This window comes from Trifolium pratense, linkage group LG1 (genome assembly GCF_020283565.1).
Source record: "Trifolium pratense cultivar HEN17-A07 linkage group LG1, ARS_RC_1.1, whole genome shotgun sequence".
Lineage (NCBI taxonomy): Eukaryota > Viridiplantae > Streptophyta > Magnoliopsida > Fabales > Fabaceae > Trifolium > Trifolium pratense.
Window position 1 is genome coordinate 10417442 of NC_060059.1, and position 24253 is coordinate 10441694.

Genomic DNA, 24253 nt, shown 5'->3' on the forward strand with positions numbered 1-24253 from the left:
TGTGAATTGGTCGGTGCGGTTTATTCTCATCAGCACATCAATAAAGAAATGTATGTGCAATAATATATAAAGATAATAATAAAATATTTTCACTTTAAGATAATTTGTCAATGGATACCACCGAGAGACTAAACCAACAATACAATAGATCCATAATTTAACTTTTTTTTTGTTACAAGAGAGAAAGCTAACAACAACAAAAAAAAAACAAAAAACAAAAACTAATCCCTAAAAAGGCAACTCCCCATGCATCAGCAAGAAAGGGGATAGACAACTCAGCAGGAGGAACTTCAAGCTTCACAATGGGAAAGATAGAATTAGCTCTCATCTTAGCTAGCATATCAGCACACGCATTACCCTCTCGGAGCGTGTGATCAATAACAACATGTCAATCTCTATCTAGTAATTATCGGATACTACTAATCTCATTTGCAAATTTATGATAAGGCGAGACGCCATCTTTGACAAGAGTGACCAATTTAACTTTACAATAATACTATAGTCTAAACCTTGTGTATAAATGGCTTGCAGTTTTTCTTATTTATAAGAGAAGCGATGTTTAATATCTAAAATAAAACATAAAGACCCGTAATCTTACAACCTCGATCGAATTCGATTAACTATATATTTATTTAATGTCAAACTTGATCACGTTTAACCATTTTTATTCATTATTTATCAACCATAAAACTTATATAAACGGATGCACCAAATGTAATTTAGATTAATATAGATTAAATCGATTTAAATATTTTTCCTTACCTCTATTATAAATCTTTACCTTCCATCGTATCGTAAAGGAGAGGATGACTTTTTAATAAAATACAACTAACCAACGTAGTGGACACAAATAATAGATATTTGAGTCCCTTAACCATTTAATTTGGGTTCGATTTTTGGCTGGTGCTATGGAGGAATATTTGTTGTGAGAAGTTAACTCTTTAAATGAATCTCAGTTATCAACCTCGAGAGAATTAGTCTTTATAATTGCGCGCGAAGAATATATTTGCTTCGAAGATAAAAATTGTGATGATCAATAAATAATTAGAATGACAACTCAACCTCAAATCATTTTAACCCAAAAAAAAAAACCAAGTTGTGGATGATGTTTACAGTGATTGAGTACATTGACAAGTGTCATTACCTTAGCCTTATACTTGTATTTCAAATCCATCCTATTTGTTCCCTCATACCCTCCTTTTTTCTTCCTTCCTTCCCTACACTTCTCTTCATCAACTTTCCACAACCTCTGAACCAAAATTTCTATCTTTTCTCATTCTCTTATACCCTTTTAGAAACTTCTTCATAAAGTGTTGTTTTTTATCACTCTTTTTAAGAACCACAAAAACAGTTTTTCTTGAATTCTTAGATTTTTTTTTCTTCCTGTAACCATGGCTTTGGCACAGTTAAACAACCCCACTTGCTCAAAAACTCAACTTCATTCATCACAACTCTCATATCTGTCTAGGAATCTCCCTAAGCAATATAACTGTACTTTTGCACCACTTCATAGAACTCAACATGGCAGAATTACTTGTTCTGTTGCACCAAAGTGAGTAACTTTACTCTTTTTGATGCAAATTCATATCAATTCAGCTTATTGGGTCTGAATGAATTATACTTGTTTTCATTTTCAGTCAAGTGCAGGCTCCAGCTGTACAATCACAGGATCCTAAGAGTAAGCCTGATTGCTATGGTGTCTTCTGTCTTACCTATGATTTGAAGGCTGTAAGTAATCCTTCATTCATGTTTATAAGTTGTTTCAGCTTGTTTTGTATTCAAATTGTGGGGGTTTTCCATGGTTCTTTGGTTAATATGTAGAATTTTGTTATAAGAAGCACTTGTGGTGTTTGTTAATATGTGCATGTTGATGTATAATTTCCTTTGTCATGTATATAGGCTATATATATATAGAAGTGGAACTAATTGGTGTATGTTAAGTTTGTGATTTGATCAGATGTCTTATTTTTTATGTTGAAAACTATGAAGCATTGACACAAACACGGACACCAGGCAGACATGACATGACACATAGATATCCGTAATAATTTAAGAAAATATAAGTGATTGATAAATCACACGTGTCATGTGTCAGTGTCGTGTCGTGTTGGATATTGACACATGTCAGACATCGGACACATCTTGAATTTGAAGTGTTGGTGCTACATTGGTTGAAAGTTGAAACACTAATAGACAACCAAAGCGTGGGGGTGGGTAGCTCAATTGGTATGAGCTAAGGGTGAAAGGAGTTGAGGAGTAAAGTTCAAGTCCTGGCGACGGGGAAAAAATACTAACACTAAAAACTCATTACTAACTTTGGCCGTTTAAAAAAAAAAAAACTAGTAGACAACCAAAAGACTTCAAGAGCACTACTGCCTGTCTCCCATAACAAGTCTTTGTTGCTGTGTCAAAATGCAGAATTTAATCAGTTTTTTACTTCATTATTATTTAGTCATAATCTTCTAACAGAGAAGTTTTCAATCTTCTTGGTGTAATTGGAGATCACCAATATGTGAGGAAAATCTAAAAGACAACTGCTGTCTGAGCAGTTTAGGATCAAATATGATAAACAACATGGAGTTAAATCCATGGATTCGTCCTCCACTTCTTGGAAATTCATACTACCTTAATCCTATTAATTCATCCAGATACAAAGATTCTCTGTTCAGAACAAAATCATTTGCTTCATTTGGCATCCTTTCCAAGTTTCACGCTTCTGTTTAATGTAACAATGGCTTTCCAGTTTTCTGTTTTCATATTCGATTGAACATCCAATCTAATGGCTCTTTGATGTCAGCACACAGTTAAATATGTTAATCCTTACTATGTGTGTTGACGTCCTGTGGAAATGTTTGGCCAATGTGTTTGCAGGAAGAGGAGACAAAATCCTGGAAGAAATTAATCAACATTGCAGTCTCAGGTGCTGCTGGAATGATTTCCAATCATCTACTTTTCAAGGTAAGTGTGTCTTGTATAAATCAGGATTATGTTGGTGAAGCACAAGTGATTTACTGCCGATAATGGTCACGAAATTTAGTTCCATTCTGAGTTAATTTCTTATGCCAGCTTGCATCTGGTGAAGTTTTTGGTCCAAATCAACCTATTGCTCTGAAATTATTAGGATCAGAAAGGTCATTCCAAGCTCTTGAAGGTAAGCTTCCTACAAGCCTATCATGAGGTGTCAGCTCAGTTTTAAGAGTATGATTTTGTAACTTCAAGGGTTGTAATTCAATTCCCTTTGGAGACGGTTGTAACATGGCCATTAACGTCACTTTAATTAATAATAATTTAACATTGCAGGTGTTGCGATGGAACTGGAGGATTCTTTGTTTCCTTTGCTGAGGGAGGTTGTTATCAGCATTGATCCTTATGAGGTGTTCCAAGATGCAGAATGGGCTTTGCTAATAGGCGCAAAGCCTCGAGGACCTGGCGTGGAGCGTGCAGCTTTGCTAGACATAAATGGCCAGATTTTTGCGGAGCAGGTAAATTTGTTTACAAACAAAATTAAGCCATATCTAATGGTTTCTCTGTTAACTATATTATTGACACTATCTTTCCATGTGTACAACAGGGAAAAGCACTAAATGCAGTCGCATCTCGCAATGTCAAAGTTATAGTTGTGGGAAACCCTTGCAATACAAAGTCAGCTCGGTGCTTCATGTGTAAACTAGAAGTTGCACCTTATTCCTAGTGTTGCTAATGTTCATGTGTATTTTAATGCAGTGCATTAATATGCTTGAAGAATGCTCCAAATATTCCTGCAAAAAATTTCCATGCTTTAACTCGTTTAGATGAGAACCGAGCAAAATGTCAGGTAACAAAGTATATAAACTTCCTTTACTTCATTTTTAAAAAGAAAAACTGTTCCACAGAAGAAGCAATAACATCTATTTTTTCTGTATTGCTTTGACCGAATGTGCAGCTAGCCCTCAAGGCAGGTGTCTTCTACGATAAAGTGTCAAATATGACGATATGGGGAAACCACTCAACTACTCAGGTCCCCGATTTCTTAAATGCCAGAATTGATGGTTTGCCTGTCAAAGAAGTGATTAAGGATCAGAAGTGGTTAGAGGAAGAGTTCACCGAAAAAGTTCAAAAGGTAAATTTTTTAAATTGGCATCCGTAGATTAGAGTTAAATATGTGGAATAGATAATATTTAGTTTCCTTGTGTAAGAAGTTAACAAGTTATTGTTTGATTTGTAGAGAGGTGGCGTACTTATTCAAAAGTGGGGAAGATCGTCTGCTGCATCAACTTCTGTGTCGATAGTTGATGCCATACGATCTTTGATCACTCCTACTCCCGAGGGTGATTGGTTTTCTACTGGTGTAAGTTGTTATTACTTAAAGCACCTCATGTATTTACTTGATATAGAATTATATGATCTTTTGGTGAGATTTTGTCTTCATTCTTTTCTGTTTTCTGGTATCTACTTAAATCACAGTTTGCAATTGCAATACCAGGTGTATACTGCTGGAAATCCTTATGGAATAGCTGAAGATATTGTTTTCAGCATGCCATGTCGATCAAAGGCAAGTGTGTCTGCTATATATTCTTCATTATTTATAATTTCTGAATTGTTTTTGTTCCTCCTGTGACAAAAAATATTGTTCATTAGGGAGATGGTGATTATGAACTTGTCAAGGATGTTATATTTGATGACTACCTACGACAGAAATTAGCAAAGGTGAGTGTGAAACTTCATATACTTTATACAGCAAAAACAACTTCAGATATTTTGTGTACAAATTAAAAAATCACAGTTACTATGATATACTGTCTAATTGTTTTACAAGCATATATGTTTCAAATTTCATGTAAAAATATCATATTTTGCAGACGGAAGCTGAGTTATTGGCCGAGAAAAAATGTGTGGCTCACCTAACAGGCGAGGTAAATATCGCAGCCCAAATTGCAGTCGTTGCAAACCTTCTTTTTAAAAAAATCATGCATGTTCATAATGTTCACTTTAATCTAAACATTTATATTCTTTTTTCAGGGAATTGCTGTTTGTGATCTACCTGGTGATACCATGCTCCCAGGAGAAATGTAACAAGCTAATCTTCTGAATATCAAAGCAGATATGGAAGTAAGATCATACGAACTGATGTAGAATAATATGGTTACGTAATAGCCAAGTCTCGTGGTAGATCATGTGGTGGAAAAAACAATATTCCTTCTATGTGTCCTGGGTTCGATTCTTGTTCGCCAAGAAAGAAATAGGAATATGGTTATGTAAAAATAAAGGTGAAAAACATTTATTCAGCAATAATATAAATTTCAAAACATTCATTTGTTGTAAAACCATAAAGCTCATTAACAATGTAATAAGTGGGATTTTGTATAACCTATTTCTAGATATGAAGCTTGAGATGGGGTCTGTCTAATGTGTTATACAAGTTGGAGTACGATTTGTGTCTTAACTCCTAAGCATACTCTAAAATTTCTTGTATTGTCAAATTAAACTAACTATTTAAGTCTCATAAGTATAGCTCAAATGGTAAAAGGTTACAAGGATATTTGATTTGTCGAAGCACGAGCTTAAATCCGCAACTCTTCATTTTCTCAACGCTTAGTGTGTGTGTGTGTGTGTGTGTGTGTGTGTGTGTGAGTTTTGCCGCTAGGTGCTATGAAACCAAGACAAGCTTGAAGCAACACTATTTAATTTAATTTTTTTAGCTATTTCAAGTTAATTTTAAATAAAATTGAAGTTTTATAAAATATGTTATTGAATAACTAGGTTGGTTTTATCAAATTTAGTTGGTAAAAATTATATTAGAGATTGTTTATCTTATTTATTTATTTATGCACAACTCAAATTTTACAATAGTACAAGAGTTTCTCTTCGGGTCATCTGTAATGTTGTCTACACAGAAAGAGATAAATTGAGTGAAAGCAAATTATGTGGAAGGTAAATGGTCAGAGCTGTGGTGTGTTCAAGCACCACCAAAGGCTCGTCATTTGGCATGGCGAGTATGCAGGGACTGCATTCCGACGCGTGAGAAGCTGGTGCGGTGTCACGTTGATTGTTCACCACACTGTCCTATGTGTGATGAGAATGTTGAAGATACAGCTCATGCATTTTTTACTTGTCCAATGGTGAGTGCAAGCTGGACAGTAGCAGGCGTAGAAACAGTTTTAAACTCACGAACGCATCTGTCACATTCTGCTGCAGAATTTATTTTCAATGTGTGCAGCACTGAAGATAGTTTAGTTGCCGGTCGTGCGTTAATGCTTATGTGGTGTCTTTGGCAAAATAGAAATGACATGGTTTGGAATAGTCACTCGCAGGAAGCACATCAAATTGGACAGCAAGCTTTCAACAGGTGAATTTATGCAAGCTCACCAAATGGATTCACTCTAAGTTATCTACAATTGAAGGAGAAGGAATAGCTCTTCTTGAAGCAATTTCTTTTGCTGTCAAAAGTGGCTGGGACAAGATTATATTTGAGTCATTCTCAAATCTTGGTTGGTTCTATTTATGCTAATAAAATATGAGTTTCAGAGTTTACTTCTATCATTACTAGAATTAGAGCTAGTTTATCTTTTATTCCCAACTTTGAGGTAAAGTTTATGAGGAGACAAGTGAATATGGTTGGTTGCTCACACCCTTGTGAGGGTGGCCATTTCTTGGGTTAGTCACCGTGTTTTGGATACAATTCCTCCTTATATTGAACTATTATTATTGATTAATGAGAATAGTTAAGTTTGTTTGTTTCATAAAAAAAATTACCACAAACCCTCACAACTCATCAAGTCCTCGTCAATTCTTACTCTCTCGCAACGACACTCTCAATGACTTCATTTTCGGACCCTCCCAACTCTCTCGCTTGCAACGACATCATTTTCGGACCCTCGCTTGCAATGACATCATTTTCGGACCCTCGCTTGCAACGACATCATTTTCGGTCTCACTTGCAATGACATCATTTTCAGACCCTCGCTTGCAACGACATAATTTTCGGTCCCTCGCAACGACTCACATTCCTCGTCAATTCATAACATTTGGTTAATAGTTTATAATATCTTGAAAAATCCATCCTATTAATCCTTAACGTTTATGAATATGTAGAGGAATAATATATTAATATAGCAACTATTTATAAAATATGGAGTACTTGTTTATATAAACTTTAAAGACCAAATAATAAAAGGAGTGATACTATCACTTATTTTTTTACAAATAGTGATACTTGACAAACTATATTAAAGACGACGACGGTTTACAAAAATAAAACATATTTAAGAGGAACTCGTTTTAATAACAGCATTTGTCTTTGCAACACCCATCATAGGATCATAGGAAATTTAACATCATGTTGGATGGAGGATAAAACGCTCATATTTCAAAATTGAACCTTCTGAAAGACATTAAATATGAATGGTTGAAATATTATACTAGCAACTAATTTCTTAAAACTACAAGGTCGATGTCTTCACAACCCTCAAATATGGACTGCCTTCTGGTGTTCCAAAATAAGAGGAATCAAAGTTCCTCAACAGAAGAACACTGCCGAGAACAAGTAAAAAAAAACCACCCCTAGAAAGAGCAGAAAGCCACCAACTTGGTTTTTAAAAGTAGAAGAAAATGGGTATCACAGAGATGACAGAGTGAAGAAAATTTAGTGGAACAAAATCTACATTGGTTAAAAGCTAGGCTAATGCATAACCTATAGGTCGGAATTTGAAACTATTGAGGTAAATAGTTACTAATATGTATAACTAATTGTATCAAATAATTCTGTTTGCACTCTTGAAACCAAAAAAAAAAAAACATTTAAGTTACAATGAATCGGTATGACTAAATTACCGTAAATAAATCTACAAAGTCATGGAAGTCATTTAATGAGTGCCATCAAACAAACCATACTTAACTGACTGCGGATTATTCTATCGAAGCCAACCTTGCATTTGTCATTTACCCGTATACATGAAGCATCCAATCTTGAAACTGAGTGAAAGAATCACAACTGAGAAACCCGTTAAGAAAAGCCAACCATGTGATAACACAAGTGCAGTTTTGCTACAGATCAAGCCAGAGAGAGGAACCATAGTAGGAGAGTTAACATCAGGTTGGGGAAACCCAGTAGACATTATGGTGTTAAAACCTCCATTCTTGCCCACCATCCAATCCATTGTGTTGCCTCTAAAAGTAATGTCTGTTATGCTGATCATACCTGCAGCTATATGAGCTGAACTGGAAGCCTCTGATCCAGAATGCATCCCAAGAGCAAACTTCTTAGCAGGAAACTCTGAAGCAAATGCAGGTGGAGCTGGTATGTGGGCTAAATATTTATTGGCTTGCTTCACAAAATAATTTGCATCATCTGCCATATCAATAAAAACAGAAGTAAGAAGTGATAGATTACACTAATGTACATGCTATATCAATCAACAATAACACGCATGAAAAGAACAGCTTAAGAAATCAGAATGTAAAGTGAAAACGTGAATGAGATTGTCACCTGAAACCCAGTTTGATCCATCAAGATCGTTGTTTGGCAAAACTTTATTGCTAGACTGTGCTTCAAAAAGATGTTTGTTTGGCAAGGAACTACCATTGGTTTCGCCCTCCAGATTCTGTCAATGACCCAAAATAAATATTAAGACAGCTATAATCAAAATAAGTATACAAATGACTTACAAATCTAGAGCAAACCATAATTAACCTGATCAATCAAAGGTTGTCCATAGTTGGCAATGAGGCTTTCACTCCCTGCATTCATAGGAGAATCGAAGCATATATATTTGGAAATATCTTCATCAGGGTAGGTAAGATACTCATCTACCATTGCTGCAACAGAAGGATCTATCTCAGAGGGAACAACTTCGTTAAGATTCCTAATATCATTAGTTTCAAGGTACTCTTCACCCAAATCTTCACCCAAACCCGTGAGATAAGCAGAGGCATCAAAATATAGATCTGGATCTTCAGATGTAAAATTGAAATTCAGAGGATTCTCATTATGGGTTGTCTCACCATTGTATCCATCTTGCACTGAGTCAATATTCACACCATATAGATCAGCCATATTATCAGGTTGATCAACCTGATTATCATAAATACCAACAGCAGCTTCCAATTGCTTATTATCATTAATAAATGCTTGGGAATACTGAGGAAGGTTACTAGACTCCCCATAGCAGTAGTTTGATGGAAGATCAGCGCTTCCAACTGTGTCACTAGTATCAAGATCCTAGTAATTGAATAGATTTTTTAAAATTAGAAGAATTAAATATGCAGGAAACATCAGGAAAAGCAGATCTTATAAAAACAATAATTTTATTTTAAAAAAAAAAAATTATGCTTGAAGAGGAAATCACAAAGAGAAAAATAAAAGACAACTGCAGATGTCTACATTCAACATAAAAGGCCCAAACAATGATAAAATCTGTGCAAGAACATATCGGAATGACAGACATAATAACAAATAAATAAATCTCTACCCCATGGAAAGTTTAGTTAAAAAATCAATCAAAGCTACAATAACATTAATACAACATACAAACATGCGTCCAACAATCTATACCATGAGCACAGTTTAATTAACAATCCAACATCATTTGGGATACAACACAAACCTGATCAAGGTCAAGGGTTTCAACAAAATCATCATCAACGGGAGCAGGCAGTTGTTTGAAAGGTTCATTATCAACAGCCACCAAGGAGTTCACCCATTCATTGACATCAGGAGCATGAGCAGACACTTCTTGTTTCAAAACAACCTCGTTGTTAACAGGCGGCAAAGGAAGCGCTTGTCCTTCAACAACATTCTCCCATTCAGCTTCAACAAAGGGTGCCCCATATTTCTCCCCATTCTTCGGCCCCGAACCACTCTTCTCAAATATCCTACACAGAACATATGCATCCTGCTCCACCAAAACCAAACAAAAATCAAAACATACACAAACCTCATCTCAAATAACAATCAAATCAAAACCCAATTCAATAAATTCAATCGATTAAACACAACGATAACAATTCAATAAAATATTCACTATCTATGACTACTATAATAGTATACCTGCACTCCAGCTTTTGCCAATGATTCATCAATCATCCTATATTCATGCATAACCCAATTTGACCTGTCACCATGTGGAGCCCTACCCAAGTGATAAACAAGAGTCTTCTTCATTCCAACAGTAACCTCCCCATTCTTGATAACACGATCCTTGCCAGTAGTCTTCCAGTAACCTCTATCAGTAGCACGGTTCGTCCTGATACTATTACCATACTTCTTGTCCAGCCCAGTGAAAAAGTACCATTCCAAATCCCTAGTTTTCAACTTAGACAAACCTATAAAAAAAAATCAAATTTTTAGACAATCAAAAAATCAATTAACCTAATTCAAAAAAAAATCGAAAGAAACCCTAAACCTAAACCTAAACATAAACAAAATAAATGAAATTGAAGAACAAGAGAAAATCACATACTTGGAAGATCCCAGGGCTCGAACTTGTAGATATCGATAACGGCGAGATGATCAAAACACGAAGGTAAATTTCCGGTGAGTTTTCGTTTCAAGTAGAAACAAACGATTTCTTCGTCCGTAGGGTGGAATCGGAATCCAGGACCCTGATAGATAGCCATTGATTGATCGATTGAATAGAGAAAGAATCGGTGAAGAAATAAAAGAGAGAGAGAGAGAGAGAGAGAGAGAGAGAATTAGGGTTTTATGTTAATTGAAATCTGAGATATGAGACATTTTTGGGAAATTTTTGAGATATACTTGTGGGAAGGTTCTAGTAACATTGAATTGTGGCGGAAGAGGGAGGTAGGATATTATATAGGTACTCCATGGTGAGGTTGGAAGTGTCGCACGTTTATAAGTGTGTGGGAGTGAAAAAAAAGGGTTTGGATACTACGTGGTTTGATGTGATTGGTTGAGTGATGTCTACGCGGACAAAAATAGTAAAAGGAAAGGAAAAAGAAATACTCCTATGATAATGTGAGTAAAATGGAAAAGTGTGAATCTATAGACTATATCATATAAGAAAAAAGATACATTGAAATATTTTGTCAAAAGATATATTAAAATATTAAAATATTTTGTAAAAACAAAAAAGATACATCGAAATATTAATATATTTAGTCTAATATATCAATATTTTAATGTATCTAGAATCTGTTTGGATTGACTTGTTTTTTGAATCTATGTAAAACAACTTATGTAAATAAATAAGTTTTTATGTATTATTATAAGTTTTTCATGGTAATTTATGATAAAACAACTTATAAAAATACAGTTTTTGTCGGTGAAAACTTAAGAACTAACATAAAAGTTTATTTATTTGTATAAGTTCGCATAAGCTCAAAAATAATTGTCAATCCAAACAAGCCCTAAAAATGTACTTCTTTTTATATTAGGGATTATAAGGCAAGTAATTTGGATATTTTATTTTATTTTTAAAAAAATAGAAGGAATAAACTATAAACAGAATTTGATTAAGTTTAATAATCTAACATAAATATATTTTATCATACTTATGTTATAAATATATCCACATTGTTGTAAAAGTATAAAATATAAATGAAAGAAAAATATAAATGAAAGAAATCGTTCACAAGTCATAGTCCAACTATCTCACGTATGTGAATTCATGATGACTTTATTATTTTGTCTATGTACAAATATTTTTTGAAAGAAACTGTAAAATTATCTTCAATTTGTTATTAAACTATTATTTTTATTTATTTTGGTTTTAAAATATTTAGAAATAGTATGTTACAAAAACAATTATCCTTAGAAGGTAATTCTGGGAGGACGGTGGACCAAAAAATTGGGGACCCTATTAGAGGCTCCTTGTATAGTAGTACTATTGTATATTTTGAAAGGAAAAGATATTCAGGAAAAGTTAAACAAATAGTACATTCGTCCCTAATTATAAAATTCTGTTTAACAACTGCACGTACGTCAATGTACAATTTTGATCACTAATATTTTTAATTGTATATTAGTAAAAATTATAAAAATTTAATATTTTAAAAATACTCATCAAAACAAATTGAACAATATCTTATATGTTAATATTTACATTTATATATTATTAAAAAAATACGATCAAAACAAGGTAAATGAATAATACATTTTTATCAATCAGGATCTTATAATTAGGGATGGAGGTAGGACTTTGTATTATGGTTAAGACATCAATATTGACAATAACTTAGACAGTTAAAGATATTTTAAATTGTTTCCGGGTTATTTGTGTGTTTTTTTATATTATATAATTTGGGTTATTTGTGTGTATCAAAACAATATTTCTAAAATTATAGATTCATAATTTGTAAAAAAAAAAAAAAAAATTATAGATTCATAAAGTAAACGATATGGTCACAAAGAATGAGGGTTGAAATGTGATACCTTAAAAAAAAATGTTGTTGAGACTATGACAAGTACCAACCAAATGGGACGGAGCCAGAAATTGAGTTTAAGGAGATCAAGTTTAAAATTACAATTTAATAAACAAAAAAACAAAATTTTACAAGATAATATTATAAATTTGCATTTTATGGTTATTGTTTTTAAGTTGAACTTTTTTTGCCCTCTATTTTTACATTTGGAAAATGTTAAACGGTGCCCCTTGGACCCAAGTTAAGAAAATTAAAAATGAAATTTCGTCTTGGAACTTGTGCATTCAATGCCTTGAATACTAATTTTGTCTTCTTTTTTTTATATGCTTAACAAGTATCTTGGGGCACTGTTTAGTATGACCCTTTACATTTATTGGAATTTTGGTTTAAACTCGTGTATTTTGCCCTAAAAAATGTTATTTTTTGGGTAAAAAAAGATGAACTATAGTCTCTTTTTTTTTTTTGGAGATGAACTATAATCTCAAAAAAAGAAAGATATTTTGCCATTAAAAAATATTGAGACAATAAAATATTTTTTTGTCAAAATAAATACCTTTTTCAATGAGAAAAATCCGTTGAGATCAAATTTATAAATAAAGTCCAAAATTTTGAATTAGAAAAGGGGCTCGTAAGTTTAATAAAATAGGGGGAAAGTAAAAATAAGTCAATAATATAATAACATACTAGTATAAAAATAAATAAAACTTAGAGGGTTAAACAAAGATACCATACAGATAGGGATGACAACGGGCGTCCATGGGTGCGGGTTTGACACTTACCAAACCCACACCCGAAATCATCACCCAAACCCAAACCCAAAGACTGTTCGGGTGGCAAAACAACACCCACGTCCACACTCATTGGGTTCGGGTTTTTTCCACCCAAACCCAAATCCGCAACACATTTAAAAATAATTTGCAAATTTAAGAAATTAAATTCCAACATAGACTTTGAATTAAATTACAACTAAAATTAAGGTCTTCCAAGGAAATTCAAACATAGACTTTCAAGAAATTAAATTACAACTAAAATTTAAGATCTTCCAAGGAAATTGAGGGAGACTATGGGGGTAATTAGGTAATTATAAAATATTTCGGGTGGGTGTATGGGTTTCGGGTGTGGGTTTGACTGATACCAAACCCACACCCATATTATCGGGTGTCACCCGAACCCAAACTCAAACCCAAACTCAGTCAAATCGGGTTTCACCCGTTGACTAGGGTTTGAGTTCGGGTGGGTCTCTCGGGTTTAGATTTTTTTGTCATCCCTACGTACAGACAAAGTTGTAAAACTAAAGGTGCAATATAAACATTTCAGGGTTAAATAAATTTTTCCTTTCTAAAAAATTACCAAATTTTATTTTTCACCCCCATAAAAAAAATTGGCATATTTGTGTCCTTATATAATTCTCTTGCATGCCGTTTTAGTCACTATTTTTTTTCCTTTCCAAAATTGTTTAATTATCCTTAATCTTATACTTTCCTTAGTTTTTTTTTTTTCCACCGCCAGTTGATTATGGTTCGGGGGTCAATTTTGGCATCAAATGATTTCAGCTCTCTCCCATCGCAGTTGCAGGGGATCGAATCATTGTACTTTCTGTTTCATGGTTAATCCTCCAAAATTGTTTAATTATCCTTAATCTTAATTTTGTTTTTAAACTCCGAATATTATATCAAAGAAAAAGTGGAGAACCAAGAGGGGAGACCAAACCCTCAAAAGATCGACAAAATCTAAAACAAGAAAGACCATGTTTATGGCCAGCAAGGTCTTCTCTAATGCTAATAGGAGCAATATTCCACCAAGTGAACTTAATCAAGGATAAATATGTTGCAGCAAGCTTGTGAGCACAATGGTTATCTTCCCCGTAGATGTGAGAACTGATAAAAGACATGGACTTGACCTTCAACATACAATTTAAGTATTTAACCATCTAACTTTCAATTGCCAAGGGACAATGTTGAATGACTTAACAACTAATGTAACAAGTCTAGAATCACTTTCAATCTATAAACGATCCCATTGCTTGTCACAAGTAAACTCAATGGCTAGAATGACCCTCAGAAGCTCAGCATGAAGAGCATTTGCAATGTCAATATTTTGAGCAAAACATCCAACATTTTCACCCTTGAAATTCCTGAAGATAATTGCGCAAGCAGCTTGCCAGGGTTACCAAGTGATGTGCCATCAGTGTTACACTACACAAGTACATTGAAGAAATAAATGTGTGGAAGTTTCAAGTGCTTATTGCACAAGGTAAACATAGAAGGCGTCATCAAGCAACTCAACTAGCTGATAAATGTAAAATGACATTAAAGAATAATTCATATTAAGAATTTCGTGATTTAAATTTAAGGTTAATTGTAGTTAGTAGAATAAATAAGTGAATAGTGAAATTCAAAAAAGAAGAGTATACTAGTGAAAATTAATAATGATTGTTGTATTTCTAGGATTAAATATGATTTTTTTCTGTAGATAGATAAAATGACAAAACTATTATAAACTCACACACATAAGTGAGAGAGTCGGGGTTCGAACCTTGGTCAATTTTAGTCCTCTATTAAGTTTATTCCCTATTTAATTTTGATGGTAGTTTTAGTCCTCAATATTATTACAATTTTCAAGAATAGTCCGTATTTTAAAAAATGGATACTTTTATTCCCTCAAAATCGTCCCTATAAAGTGCAAATAGGGTCTAAAAGTGTGTAAAATATTTGAGGGATTAAACTTAAAAATTCATAATTATGTAGGGATTAAAAATATATTTAACCATATTCTATAAGGATAATCATTTTGAGACGGAGAAATAGTGTAAATATGACACTTTTATGATATCGAGAGTGTATAGGAAAAAAGGAAACACAGTTAAAGTCGAGATGAATATCCTCGAGTATAAATTCTATTGTCATACCTAATTATAACAACGAGAGTATTTACTCGATTTACTTTGTATATATGAGTTTGATACATAACACAGTTGAATTGTCTCCGCATTCTGATATATGATTTCGGACGTAGTAAAAACCAAATATATTGTCCGAAAGTACACATTCAAAAACACATAATTTTTCAGAAATGTGAGGTAAAAATCATAATTAACCAACTAAGATATCAAGAAGAATTGTGTCATAAGAAAGGCAAGCTGAGTAAGGAGTATGATTGTGGTCTGTGGAGTGTAGTTTACTAATTCTAGAAATGAGAAATGTCCATTCTATTTTTACCACTATTTTTACTCTTTGATGAAATTTTAGTCAAGTCACGCTCAGTAGTAAATAAGATAAACCGATAAACTTTCTTATTTATGAAAAGTATTTAAACTGGTCAAAATGAAAAGTACTTCAAAAAAAAAAAGTATAGAAGATTTTATTAAAATGTTGGCAATATTTCTCTTTAGAGATCATTCATGTGGAAAAATGTTTGAAGTTTCACACAAAATCCCAAACTAAATTTAAGCAACATACAAGGAAGTCTCAAATCCGATGTCTGTGGCGTTACGACATGTGCCGACGCACAAGTCTCTTACTAGTTTCCAGTTAACATCGATCATGGAATTGGATTGTTAAACTACTCATTCATAGAAAGTTTAAGAACTAAGATGACCATTTTTGACAACATTTGGCAACCGAAAAGTCATGCCTTACAGAAAGATGAGTTTTGAAATGATGCATGCCCTTGACATGTTTTAGGCAAAGAAACAGACTAGAAACAGACATGAAAAAATAAACTAAATATCCCAAAATTAACAGTAAACATAACTGATAGTACATCATCTTACAAGGAGTGAGATCACTCCCAACATCTAAGGATTTCTCATCATCATCATCTTCTTCATTTCTCCGTTCTCTTTACTGAGAGTTTCGACACGAGACTGGAGGATGTTAATCATGGCTTGAGCACTTGTTAACTCGAACCGCATTGTCTCCTTTTCAAGGCCAAGCTTATGAGTTTCACTCTGCAAGCGTTTGATGTACTTTGCAACACTCGGAGGCACAGTCGATTCAAAATTTCCCAAGTCAAAATCTTCTGGCTGAACCGAGACCTGTTTTTCCTTCTTCGATTCAAGTGATTCTAGCAGAGAAAACTCCACCAGTGCAGACAGAAAATGTTTCTTCGGTGCAGCGTTGGTAGTTTTGGCAGGGGCAGCAGTTGTCGGGACTGTTGTCGCGGCAGTGGTTATTGTGGATGAGCATGGATCCTGACTGTTAGGGAATGAATCTCTGGAAACATTAGAGTGATTGGTGTTCAAGTTATACCGCCGCCTTTTGTATATTTGAGGTAAGGGAAATGGCTTTGGGTTATTAGTTTGGGGTGATGGGTCCACATCATCCACATGCATACGCTTAGAATCATCATCCACATGCATACGCTTAGAATCATCATCCACATGCATACGCTTAGAATCATCCTTTTCTGGTGATGAAAACTCAGTCATGCTCTCCCTCTTGCACACGGCAAGAAGATTTTGGGTCTCAATCGGTAGCTTGTTCACATCAAGTGGAGTTTTATTGTTTTGAACAAGAAGTGGAGTTTTATTGTTGGATTGAGTGTCCTGTAAAAGCGATGAAATGTTAACTGGCAAATTATGCATCAAATAAGAGAAGTTGGCAAATAGATACACAACAATGTAGAAGCTAATTCTTCTATTAATTGAATCAACAGCATCATCGTTTTACTAAACACAAGCAATTATGAGTTACACAACAGACAAAATGCCGCCATACAACAGTGACTTAAAATTGAGTGAGGAGAATAAATAAAGAATTTGAATACATCAGTATGCTTTCACACTCGGCGAGAAAGGAGGAAAAATGATCTACCATACCTAGAATCAGTGAAGAAAACTTGTATAAGGAACAGTGAAATCCATTCATAATTCTTTGAAAACAAGAAACAAAGTGAAAATAAGAATTATAAAAAAGTCCTGAAACTACGCACAAACGTTGCAAGGGTTGTTATCAATTGCATCCCCAAAGATTAAAGCCAGGTCAGAGTTCAGACCAAAGGCTTTATTCATCTAAAACATTTCAGCAGTTATCTATCTAAACTTTGCTTGGCCAGTGAATTTCTATCAATCACCTTAGCAAAAGCCTCAGTAGTCATTACACAGGCAAGAGCCTTGACTTCTCTTGGCTCTGTTTGCGAGTTAGGTTTTGGAGGGGAGGGCTTTGAAGGGATAAGTCTATATTTTGATAAACATGGAAGACCTCTAACAAAGCCTTAGAAAAACATGGAAGACCTCTAACACCCAAGGTTGATAAAATCATGGAAAGCTCTTCAATGATAGGTAACTTGATACCATGGTCTTTGGGATGAGATGCCTTGTGTTTATTGAATTTCCTAATAATGAAAACATTATCTACCGATGCAAGTTGCAAACTCACAAAGTGGCATCCTTAATGTGGATGCTTTGAAACGTCACATCTGTTTCTCCCTCCAAAGAAAGATAAATTCTTCCCCAAAACTCAATTTTCTGAGACACAACTCCGCGATAGGTAGACTTCAGAAAACAAAGTAGGGTATGTTCGAACAGACTCAAAATAAGGACTCAGTTTGGTTGCGTTCAACAGTAGAGCTACAAAGGTTCTTCTTATAATTACTACCATTATCCAAAATAAATTCGGACATTGGCTCAAATTGAGCCAAATTGATCTCCCAATTCACTATCCACCATAGCCTATTTGCAAACAAAGTAGGGTATGTTCGGACACAGACTCAAAATAAGGACTCGTTTTGTTGAGTTCAATAGTAGAGCTAGAAAGGTTCTTCTTATAATTACTGCCATAGTCCAAAATAAATTCAGACGTTGGCTCAAACTGAGCCAAATTGATCTCCCAATTCACTATCCACAATAGCCTATTTGCACCATTTGATGCTAAATCTTCCGCAGCATCTTCATCATTAATGCATTCAGAGACAGAACAAGACTTGGATGATGGGGTTACTACTTTAAAAAAACAAGGAAAACAACTAATTAGTCAAATGTTTTGAAGATGAAGTTTCTACCCGTCTTCATCAAGTTCATACTACCTACTGGATTGAGGTTCCCCTAGCAATTAAAATAACCACTAACTACTCATTTAGTCTTGGCGAAATCAATAATTGACGGAGGGTTTTTTAGAAGAGGTGGCGAGGAGTTATTTAATTGGTTTAGATTTTGAAGAGGATGTTCGCCGTGGCCGGAATAAGAAGTTGTGGAGTAAGGGAGAGAGAAGAAGTTGTGATCCAATAGTTAGTTTTGAAGATGCTAATCCTGAGCTTAAACTGCTACTGCCTTTTACCACTGCAGAAGCATCACAATACAAATTCTTTTGATACAACACAAGAATCTCAATTAACTTTCTTGTTCAAGGATCAATCAATGACCGATGTCAAATAAATGACTCAAGAGACCATTAGGTCCGATAACCCATATCTAAGCAAGTGATGTCTAATAGTAAGTAACTATCAATTCTAAGTCAGCTGAATGCACAAATATCTTCTTACTAACATGTCTCGGAATCATGTTCAAACTTTTGAGTACTCTACTCAGTGCATCCTGATAACTTCTATAAATGTTTTGTTTTCACTTCTTACATCCAAGCAAACAATTATCAATGGCACTACAAGTCCACCCACTTCCTTTCTATCTCGTTGGGCTTTCTACTCAAATAGCAACCCTCACTTATGTTTTGCTAGTAAGTCAATAACTGATAGTCAACCTTGTTTTCATCATCTACGTCGCATATCAAGCATATATCAATTGAAAGGGTTGCAATTTTCCATGCTTTTCACCCGTCAATTTTAGATGCTGCTGGATATCCCACCATAGAACAAGTAGGTAGCTATTTGTTTTTCAGTTAAATGGTAGATAACTTAAAGAAAAACAATATATAAAGTACTCCCTTAATACATGACAGGGTCCAATGACAGTCCATAATTTCGAAATATCTCCAAACACCTTCTAAAGCCTCAACATGTCAAAAAAACGGTATGACCCAACCTAGCATCAACTTACCAATCCATGACATGTGAGTAACTTCTCTGAAAGGAGGAAAAAACAAAGCCTACTACTGATTCCGAGGTCAAAACTTTTCTGAACAAGAATAGTATAATGTTTGCAACGTAAAGGGACTACCCTGGTATTTATATTTTTTCCAAGGTATCAATACCCAGCCAGGGTGAGTCAACTAATTGACCACTGGTCATATTACATTGACTTCAAACTTTCATTATGAAACCAACATAAATACTTTATAAACCCTTGCAAATTGCCAAAAGCATTCATTGCAAGTATACCATATAACCAGTGAAACAGTTGCCCCTAACTACAGGGTGCTTCGAGCCAGCTTAAGACCTTCACACTACAATACCACCTAGAGCTTCCGCCTATGCGGAGCTTGGTTTGCCATATGAGCCATGTGCCATCAGTGATTATAAATTGCCTATCCTTCGAAAAGATAAACTTTCACGTAGCAAGAACTATACAAAGGTAATATTAAGTACACAAGATACGGGGAAAAATCACTCATTTAAGAAAACTAAAGGATCAGCAAAGATAAATTATTTGTGTCCCTCAAAAAGGATTCTGCCCAGAGACACAAAGGTATATACAAATTTATTAGTTATGGTACGCATTGATCCTCGGTTCTCAAAATTTTGATAGTGTGTGAAGGGAATAAGAAGGTTCATTGCATCAAATGATATTTAAGAGACACATACCCAAAAGCCTTATAATTAGAGAATGTAGTTTTGTTTTTTTTTGTTCTCGCAAAAAAAGTGTCTATCAAGCTGAAGATAAGTAAAGGTATACGATGGATAAGGGTTCAAGCAAGTCAACACAAAGGGAAAAAGAAAGTGGCGCAATTAAAAGTAGCCCGCAAAACATTCCAGTTGTCAAATTTACTAATTTTTCAACAAAGGAAAAAATCATAAAGACAAAAAGAAGAAAATACAATGAGTTTGCAGGATGAAGAGTCCTTCTTATCCAAGAAAATGCAAAATAACCAAAAAAAAAAAACAAATAATGCAGCAAAGCTTCTTTCCATATTCCATATTCCAAAATGAATAATGTCACCTACTTTCCATATTCCAATTACTTTTTCACAAACATGTAATGGCCACACACAAATTAAACGAAAAGCAACAATAAATGTGTTCCATTGCAAATCGACAAAAGTAATGACTGACGGCAAAGATTATATATACACACCAAAAGACTGGGAAAGAACAAACCTGCACAATGTTATTTCTTCCTTCACTGCACGAAACACCACCGTTGTTGTATTCAATACGCAGAGGGCGGTCAACAGGGCAATCAACAGGACGATCAACAGGGTGATCAACAGGGCGATCAACAGGACGATCAACAGGGCGATCAACAGGACCATTATACACGAGCTCTGCTCCAGGAACCATTCCCGAGCATTCTTCCCACTCTTCTTCAACAAAAGGTGCATATCGTTGTCCATTTGGAGGTCCAATGTTATTTTTGTGAAATACTCTACACAAGACATATGCATCCTTCTCCATTGAAAAGAGAAATGCACAAAAATGATTAACCAATTGCAATATAACAACAATGTACATACTGCAGTACATAGCAAACTATTGTTCAAATTTTTACTGAAGAACAAAGTTTAAACTCCTGTATCCAAGAGTCATACACAATTCGGGTTTTGGAACCACATAAAAACAACAAACTCCTCGTTTTATCAACATCAAAATGAAGAAAGTCTTTAGTAACTGCAACGAAACAACACAAAAAATCATACAGTTTAGGCTCAAGTCACTTCAATTTCTGAAATTTGTAAAATCTCACCTGTGGCTGAGAGGATCCATTCCCAGCCCTCTCCCTCTCCATCTCTTCTTCAACGAGCCTGTACTCGTGCATAACCCAGTTAGTTCTCTTACCATCAGGAGCTCGGCCACTGTGAAACACCAAAGTTTTCTTCAACCCTACGGTCCTTAATTCATGCTTAACCGGACGATCATTTCCAGTAGCTTTCCAGTACCCTTTAAGAGTAGCCCTGTTCATTCTGCCCCCATTTCCATACTTCTTGTCCAATGCACTGAAAAAATACCACTCTTGGTCCCTGGTCTTCAACCTTGACTTATCTAAACAAACATTCAAAACACCAACATTAACCTCAGTTTATAATCTAAACCTAAAACATCATAAAAAAAAAAACCAAACATTAAAAACCCACGAAAATTTAACCTAGAAAAACAAAACCCATTTCAACAATTTTAAAAAAATTAAAAATAAAACCCTATCCAACCCAACCCTACCCCCATTGAGGGTAACCTAAACGAAACCACCCCACAAACAATAAGCAATAAAAATCCAACCTTTACGACACAAAAGCTAATAAAAAGTTGTAAATTTGGGGAAAAGTGAGAGACTAACCAGAAAGGTCCCAGGGTTCGCTCTTATAGATGTCAACTTCAGCAATAGCGTCAAATCGAAAGGGTTTTCCACAAACCTTGCGCTTGAGGTAATAGATAACGAGTTCTTCATCAGTTGGGTGAAACCTAAACCCAGGAGCAAGAGAAGTAGGTGGAGCAGCAGTAGAAGAAGCAGATGGTACTGAAACAGCGAGAGGAAGGGTAGTCACAGTGGTGGTAGATGGGGCTATGGGTAGGGTTGGGGTTGGGGTTGGAAGTAAGAGAGGTTCGCGACCCATGATGTGGAGAAAAAAGGGGTGGTGGCGGTGGTGGTGGAGATGGTGGATTAGGGCTTTGTGCAGCCAAAGTGAAACGGAAAAGATGGGTCTTTGATTGAGGGTCAAGTAACAAATGAAGGGTACCTTCAATGACAAGAAATTCTTAACGCTTCGTTCCTTTCAAGGATTCTTCATTTTTATTTTTATTTTCTCAAAAATCATTTTATAAATTAAATTACAAGATATTTTTTTTACTTAGGTTGCAATTGCAATTGTATTAATATAATTTTTTTTGTAAAAATGAAAAATATACTATATAGTATTAATATCTTTGGAAATGATATTGTTGTGGGAAATGTGTATGATTTTGTTTTACTGATTTATTATTACTGATGGAAAAGTGGAATTTGACTCTTCAAAAGTGAAAATAAAATAAAAATGGGATTAAACAAATGATATGATTTTTTTCTCTTTTTGTTATTTTAGTGGTTATTTGGGTCCATTTTGGGCATACTTCCCATGTATGGCCCATTGTTGTTATCTTTTTTCTTCATGAATGAAGCAAGTGTTGAATTTCTAGTCATGCTAATAGTGTTGATTTGCTAACTGAAATTCATTGGATTTATTGTGTTGAAATTGTTAGGATTTGAAAATGTTTACCAAATATGGTTGGCATGAATTGTTAGATCTTCTACTCATGTATGTTGTGACATTGAATTTAGGTTTAGAATATTTTTTTTCTAATGCTTTAGTGGCTAAAAATTTAACCTTAAACGTGAATAAGTAGAGTGTTCGGGGTTCGAACACAGTATCTGCAATATGCAATTTTTATTTGTAGGCCTTACTAAATTGTTTCATTGCAAATCACTAGTTATGAAGGCAATGTCTCTCTAATATCAAATATGACTTTAATGTACGAAGATCTCAATATATATTTTAGAGATATTTTTTTATTTTTTTTTGTAAATCGGATATCCGTGCGCGCAGCTGCAGAGATTAACCCTTAAACTTTGTAGAACTTAAAATAAATAGCAAATTCTCTCTAAGATTTTTTTTTTAATAGAAAAATTGTATTTTAAGTGATCCTACCCTTGCATAACAGAAAATACATATATGCTAAGAGATGTGTGGCTTGTTTGTTAGGGTTCTAAATCATAGAAGTGCTGTGTTTTGGTCACAAAATAATGATTAAAATTCTAAGATGACAAAAAACAACTTTTTGAGTGTGTTCAAAAAATAAGCACTTCATTTTTTTTATATTTTTTATAAGTCATTTGTTGTTCTCATTTTTAGTCTTTGTTTGTTTTCAGTCCAATGTGGTGTCACACATTTCACTAATAACTCGTTTAGATTTACAGTGTAGCTAAAAATCTCACATCCTAATGTTTTATTTGTGTAACTTTTGTAAAACAACCATTCTTAACACTAGTCAATCACACATTAGATGAAATCTCATTGTAGTTACAAACACAATATAAAACTACAATTCTCATCTTGTGTAAAAACTAAAGTCATGACATGCGGCAAATTGTTCTTAAGACGCAATATGTATGTTTGGTTAATCTACACAAATTTCTTTGACTAAGCATTTAAACGTTATTATTTTCTTCGCACACAACTTCAAACTTAAATGATCTCCTTTGTGTTTTATAAATATGTCAACAAAAAAAAAACTATTTGGAGTAAAATTTGAACCAAAGCGGATATTAGTAAAATTTGATCACTCTTCATTTATTTTTTTATTTTATTTCACTAATGAAGGATGATAGTATGTTAGAGATCGTAGGTTCGATCTTCAGCTTCCAATAATATAAATAAAAAAAATGAATTAAATAAATTAGTATAAATAAATAAATAATAAGAATAAAACTTCTTGTCAAAAAATAATAATAATAATCATAAAACTTACTGTAACATAAATTAGTAGTAAAAAATAAGAATAAAAGTTAACCTATGAAAAACGCAGGATGGAATAATCCTTCCTTCCTTTTATGAGAAAAAATTAATTGATAAGTAAAAAAGTGAAACAAATTTTAGCAACAAAAAAGAAAAGAAAGAGAAAGCAATTGCTGAAATTAGGTGTGCACTGTACACTTCTCTCTCACACACAGACCGTACTGCAGGCTTTTTTAATCTTTTTGCAGTTCGATTTTACCGTTCAGTTCACAGTAAATATAGTAATAAGAGGAGGGCTAGCAACACACTCTTTAACAAACACACTCTAACACACTCTTTTCTATTAGTCAAAATTTATATGG

General features: G+C 34.1%; 3 protein-coding genes across 4 annotated transcripts; 1 reads left to right on the forward strand and 2 right to left on the reverse strand.

Annotated features, from left to right (window-relative positions):
- Positions 1 to 1065: 1065 nt before the first annotated feature.
- Positions 1066 to 5398, forward strand: LOC123908406 (malate dehydrogenase [NADP], chloroplastic). Of its 2 annotated transcripts, XM_045959143.1 has the most exons (13): positions 1066 to 1552; positions 1638 to 1728; positions 2872 to 2958; positions 3067 to 3151; positions 3301 to 3482; positions 3572 to 3642; positions 3724 to 3814; positions 3923 to 4099; positions 4205 to 4327; positions 4463 to 4531; positions 4618 to 4686; positions 4839 to 4892; positions 4999 to 5398. In XM_045959143.1, exons 1-13 carry the CDS (start codon positions 1392 to 1394, stop codon positions 5050 to 5052), a joined length of 1314 nt encoding a protein of 437 aa, XP_045815099.1. In that variant the 5' UTR covers positions 1066 to 1391; the 3' UTR covers positions 5053 to 5398. The 2 variants fall into 2 exon arrangements, with proteins under 2 accessions (XP_045815099.1, XP_045815021.1); XM_045959065.1 differs by having other exon boundaries at positions 1165 to 1552; positions 4205 to 4531.
- A 2292-nt stretch (positions 5399 to 7690) lies between these two features.
- LOC123908545 (NAC domain-containing protein 53) lies at positions 7691 to 10953 on the reverse strand. The gene is made up of 6 exons (XM_045959251.1): positions 10437 to 10953; positions 10025 to 10299; positions 9582 to 9869; positions 8669 to 9196; positions 8465 to 8579; positions 7691 to 8326 (listed from the first exon to the last, which is right to left on the reverse strand). Exons 1-6 carry the CDS (start codon positions 10591 to 10593, stop codon positions 7914 to 7916), a joined length of 1776 nt encoding a protein of 591 aa, XP_045815207.1. The 5' UTR covers positions 10594 to 10953; the 3' UTR covers positions 7691 to 7913.
- A 4983-nt stretch (positions 10954 to 15936) lies between these two features.
- Positions 15937 to 22193, reverse strand: LOC123908634 (NAC domain containing protein 50). The gene is made up of 4 exons (XM_045959366.1): positions 21740 to 22193; positions 21152 to 21447; positions 20566 to 20853; positions 15937 to 16903 (listed from the first exon to the last, which is right to left on the reverse strand). Exons 1-4 carry the CDS (start codon positions 22014 to 22016, stop codon positions 16154 to 16156), a joined length of 1611 nt encoding a protein of 536 aa, XP_045815322.1. The 5' UTR covers positions 22017 to 22193; the 3' UTR covers positions 15937 to 16153.
- Between the last annotated feature and the right edge of the window lie 2060 nt (positions 22194 to 24253).

Coding starts and splice junctions, on each gene's coding strand:
- LOC123908634 (XM_045959366.1), bottom strand. CDS start 22,016: ATGGGTCGCGAACCTCTCTTACTTCCAACCCCAACCCCAACCCTACCC. Junction 21,448..21,739: donor CGAACCCTGGGACCTTTCTG/GTTAGTCTCTCA, acceptor ATGTTTGTTTAG/ATAAGTCAAGGTTGAAGACC. Junction 20,854..21,151: donor ATGGATCCTCTCAGCCACAG/GTGAGATTTTAC, acceptor TCAATGGAGAAG/GATGCATATGTCTTGTGTAG.
- LOC123908545 (XM_045959251.1), bottom strand. CDS start 10,593: ATGGCTATCTATCAGGGTCCTGGATTCCGATTCCACCCTACGGACGAA. Junction 9,197..9,581: donor AAACCCTTGACCTTGATCAG/GTTTGTGTTGTA, acceptor TTCAATTACTAG/GATCTTGATACTAGTGACAC. Junction 8,327..8,464: donor TGGATCAAACTGGGTTTCAG/GTGACAATCTCA, acceptor TTGATATGGCAG/ATGATGCAAATTATTTTGTG.
- LOC123908406 (XM_045959065.1), top strand. CDS start 1,392: ATGGCTTTGGCACAGTTAAACAACCCCACTTGCTCAAAAACTCAACTT. Junction 1,729..2,871: donor TTACCTATGATTTGAAGGCT/GTAAGTAATCCT, acceptor ATGTGTTTGCAG/GAAGAGGAGACAAAATCCTG. Junction 3,483..3,571: donor GCCAGATTTTTGCGGAGCAG/GTAAATTTGTTT, acceptor TGTGTACAACAG/GGAAAAGCACTAAATGCAGT.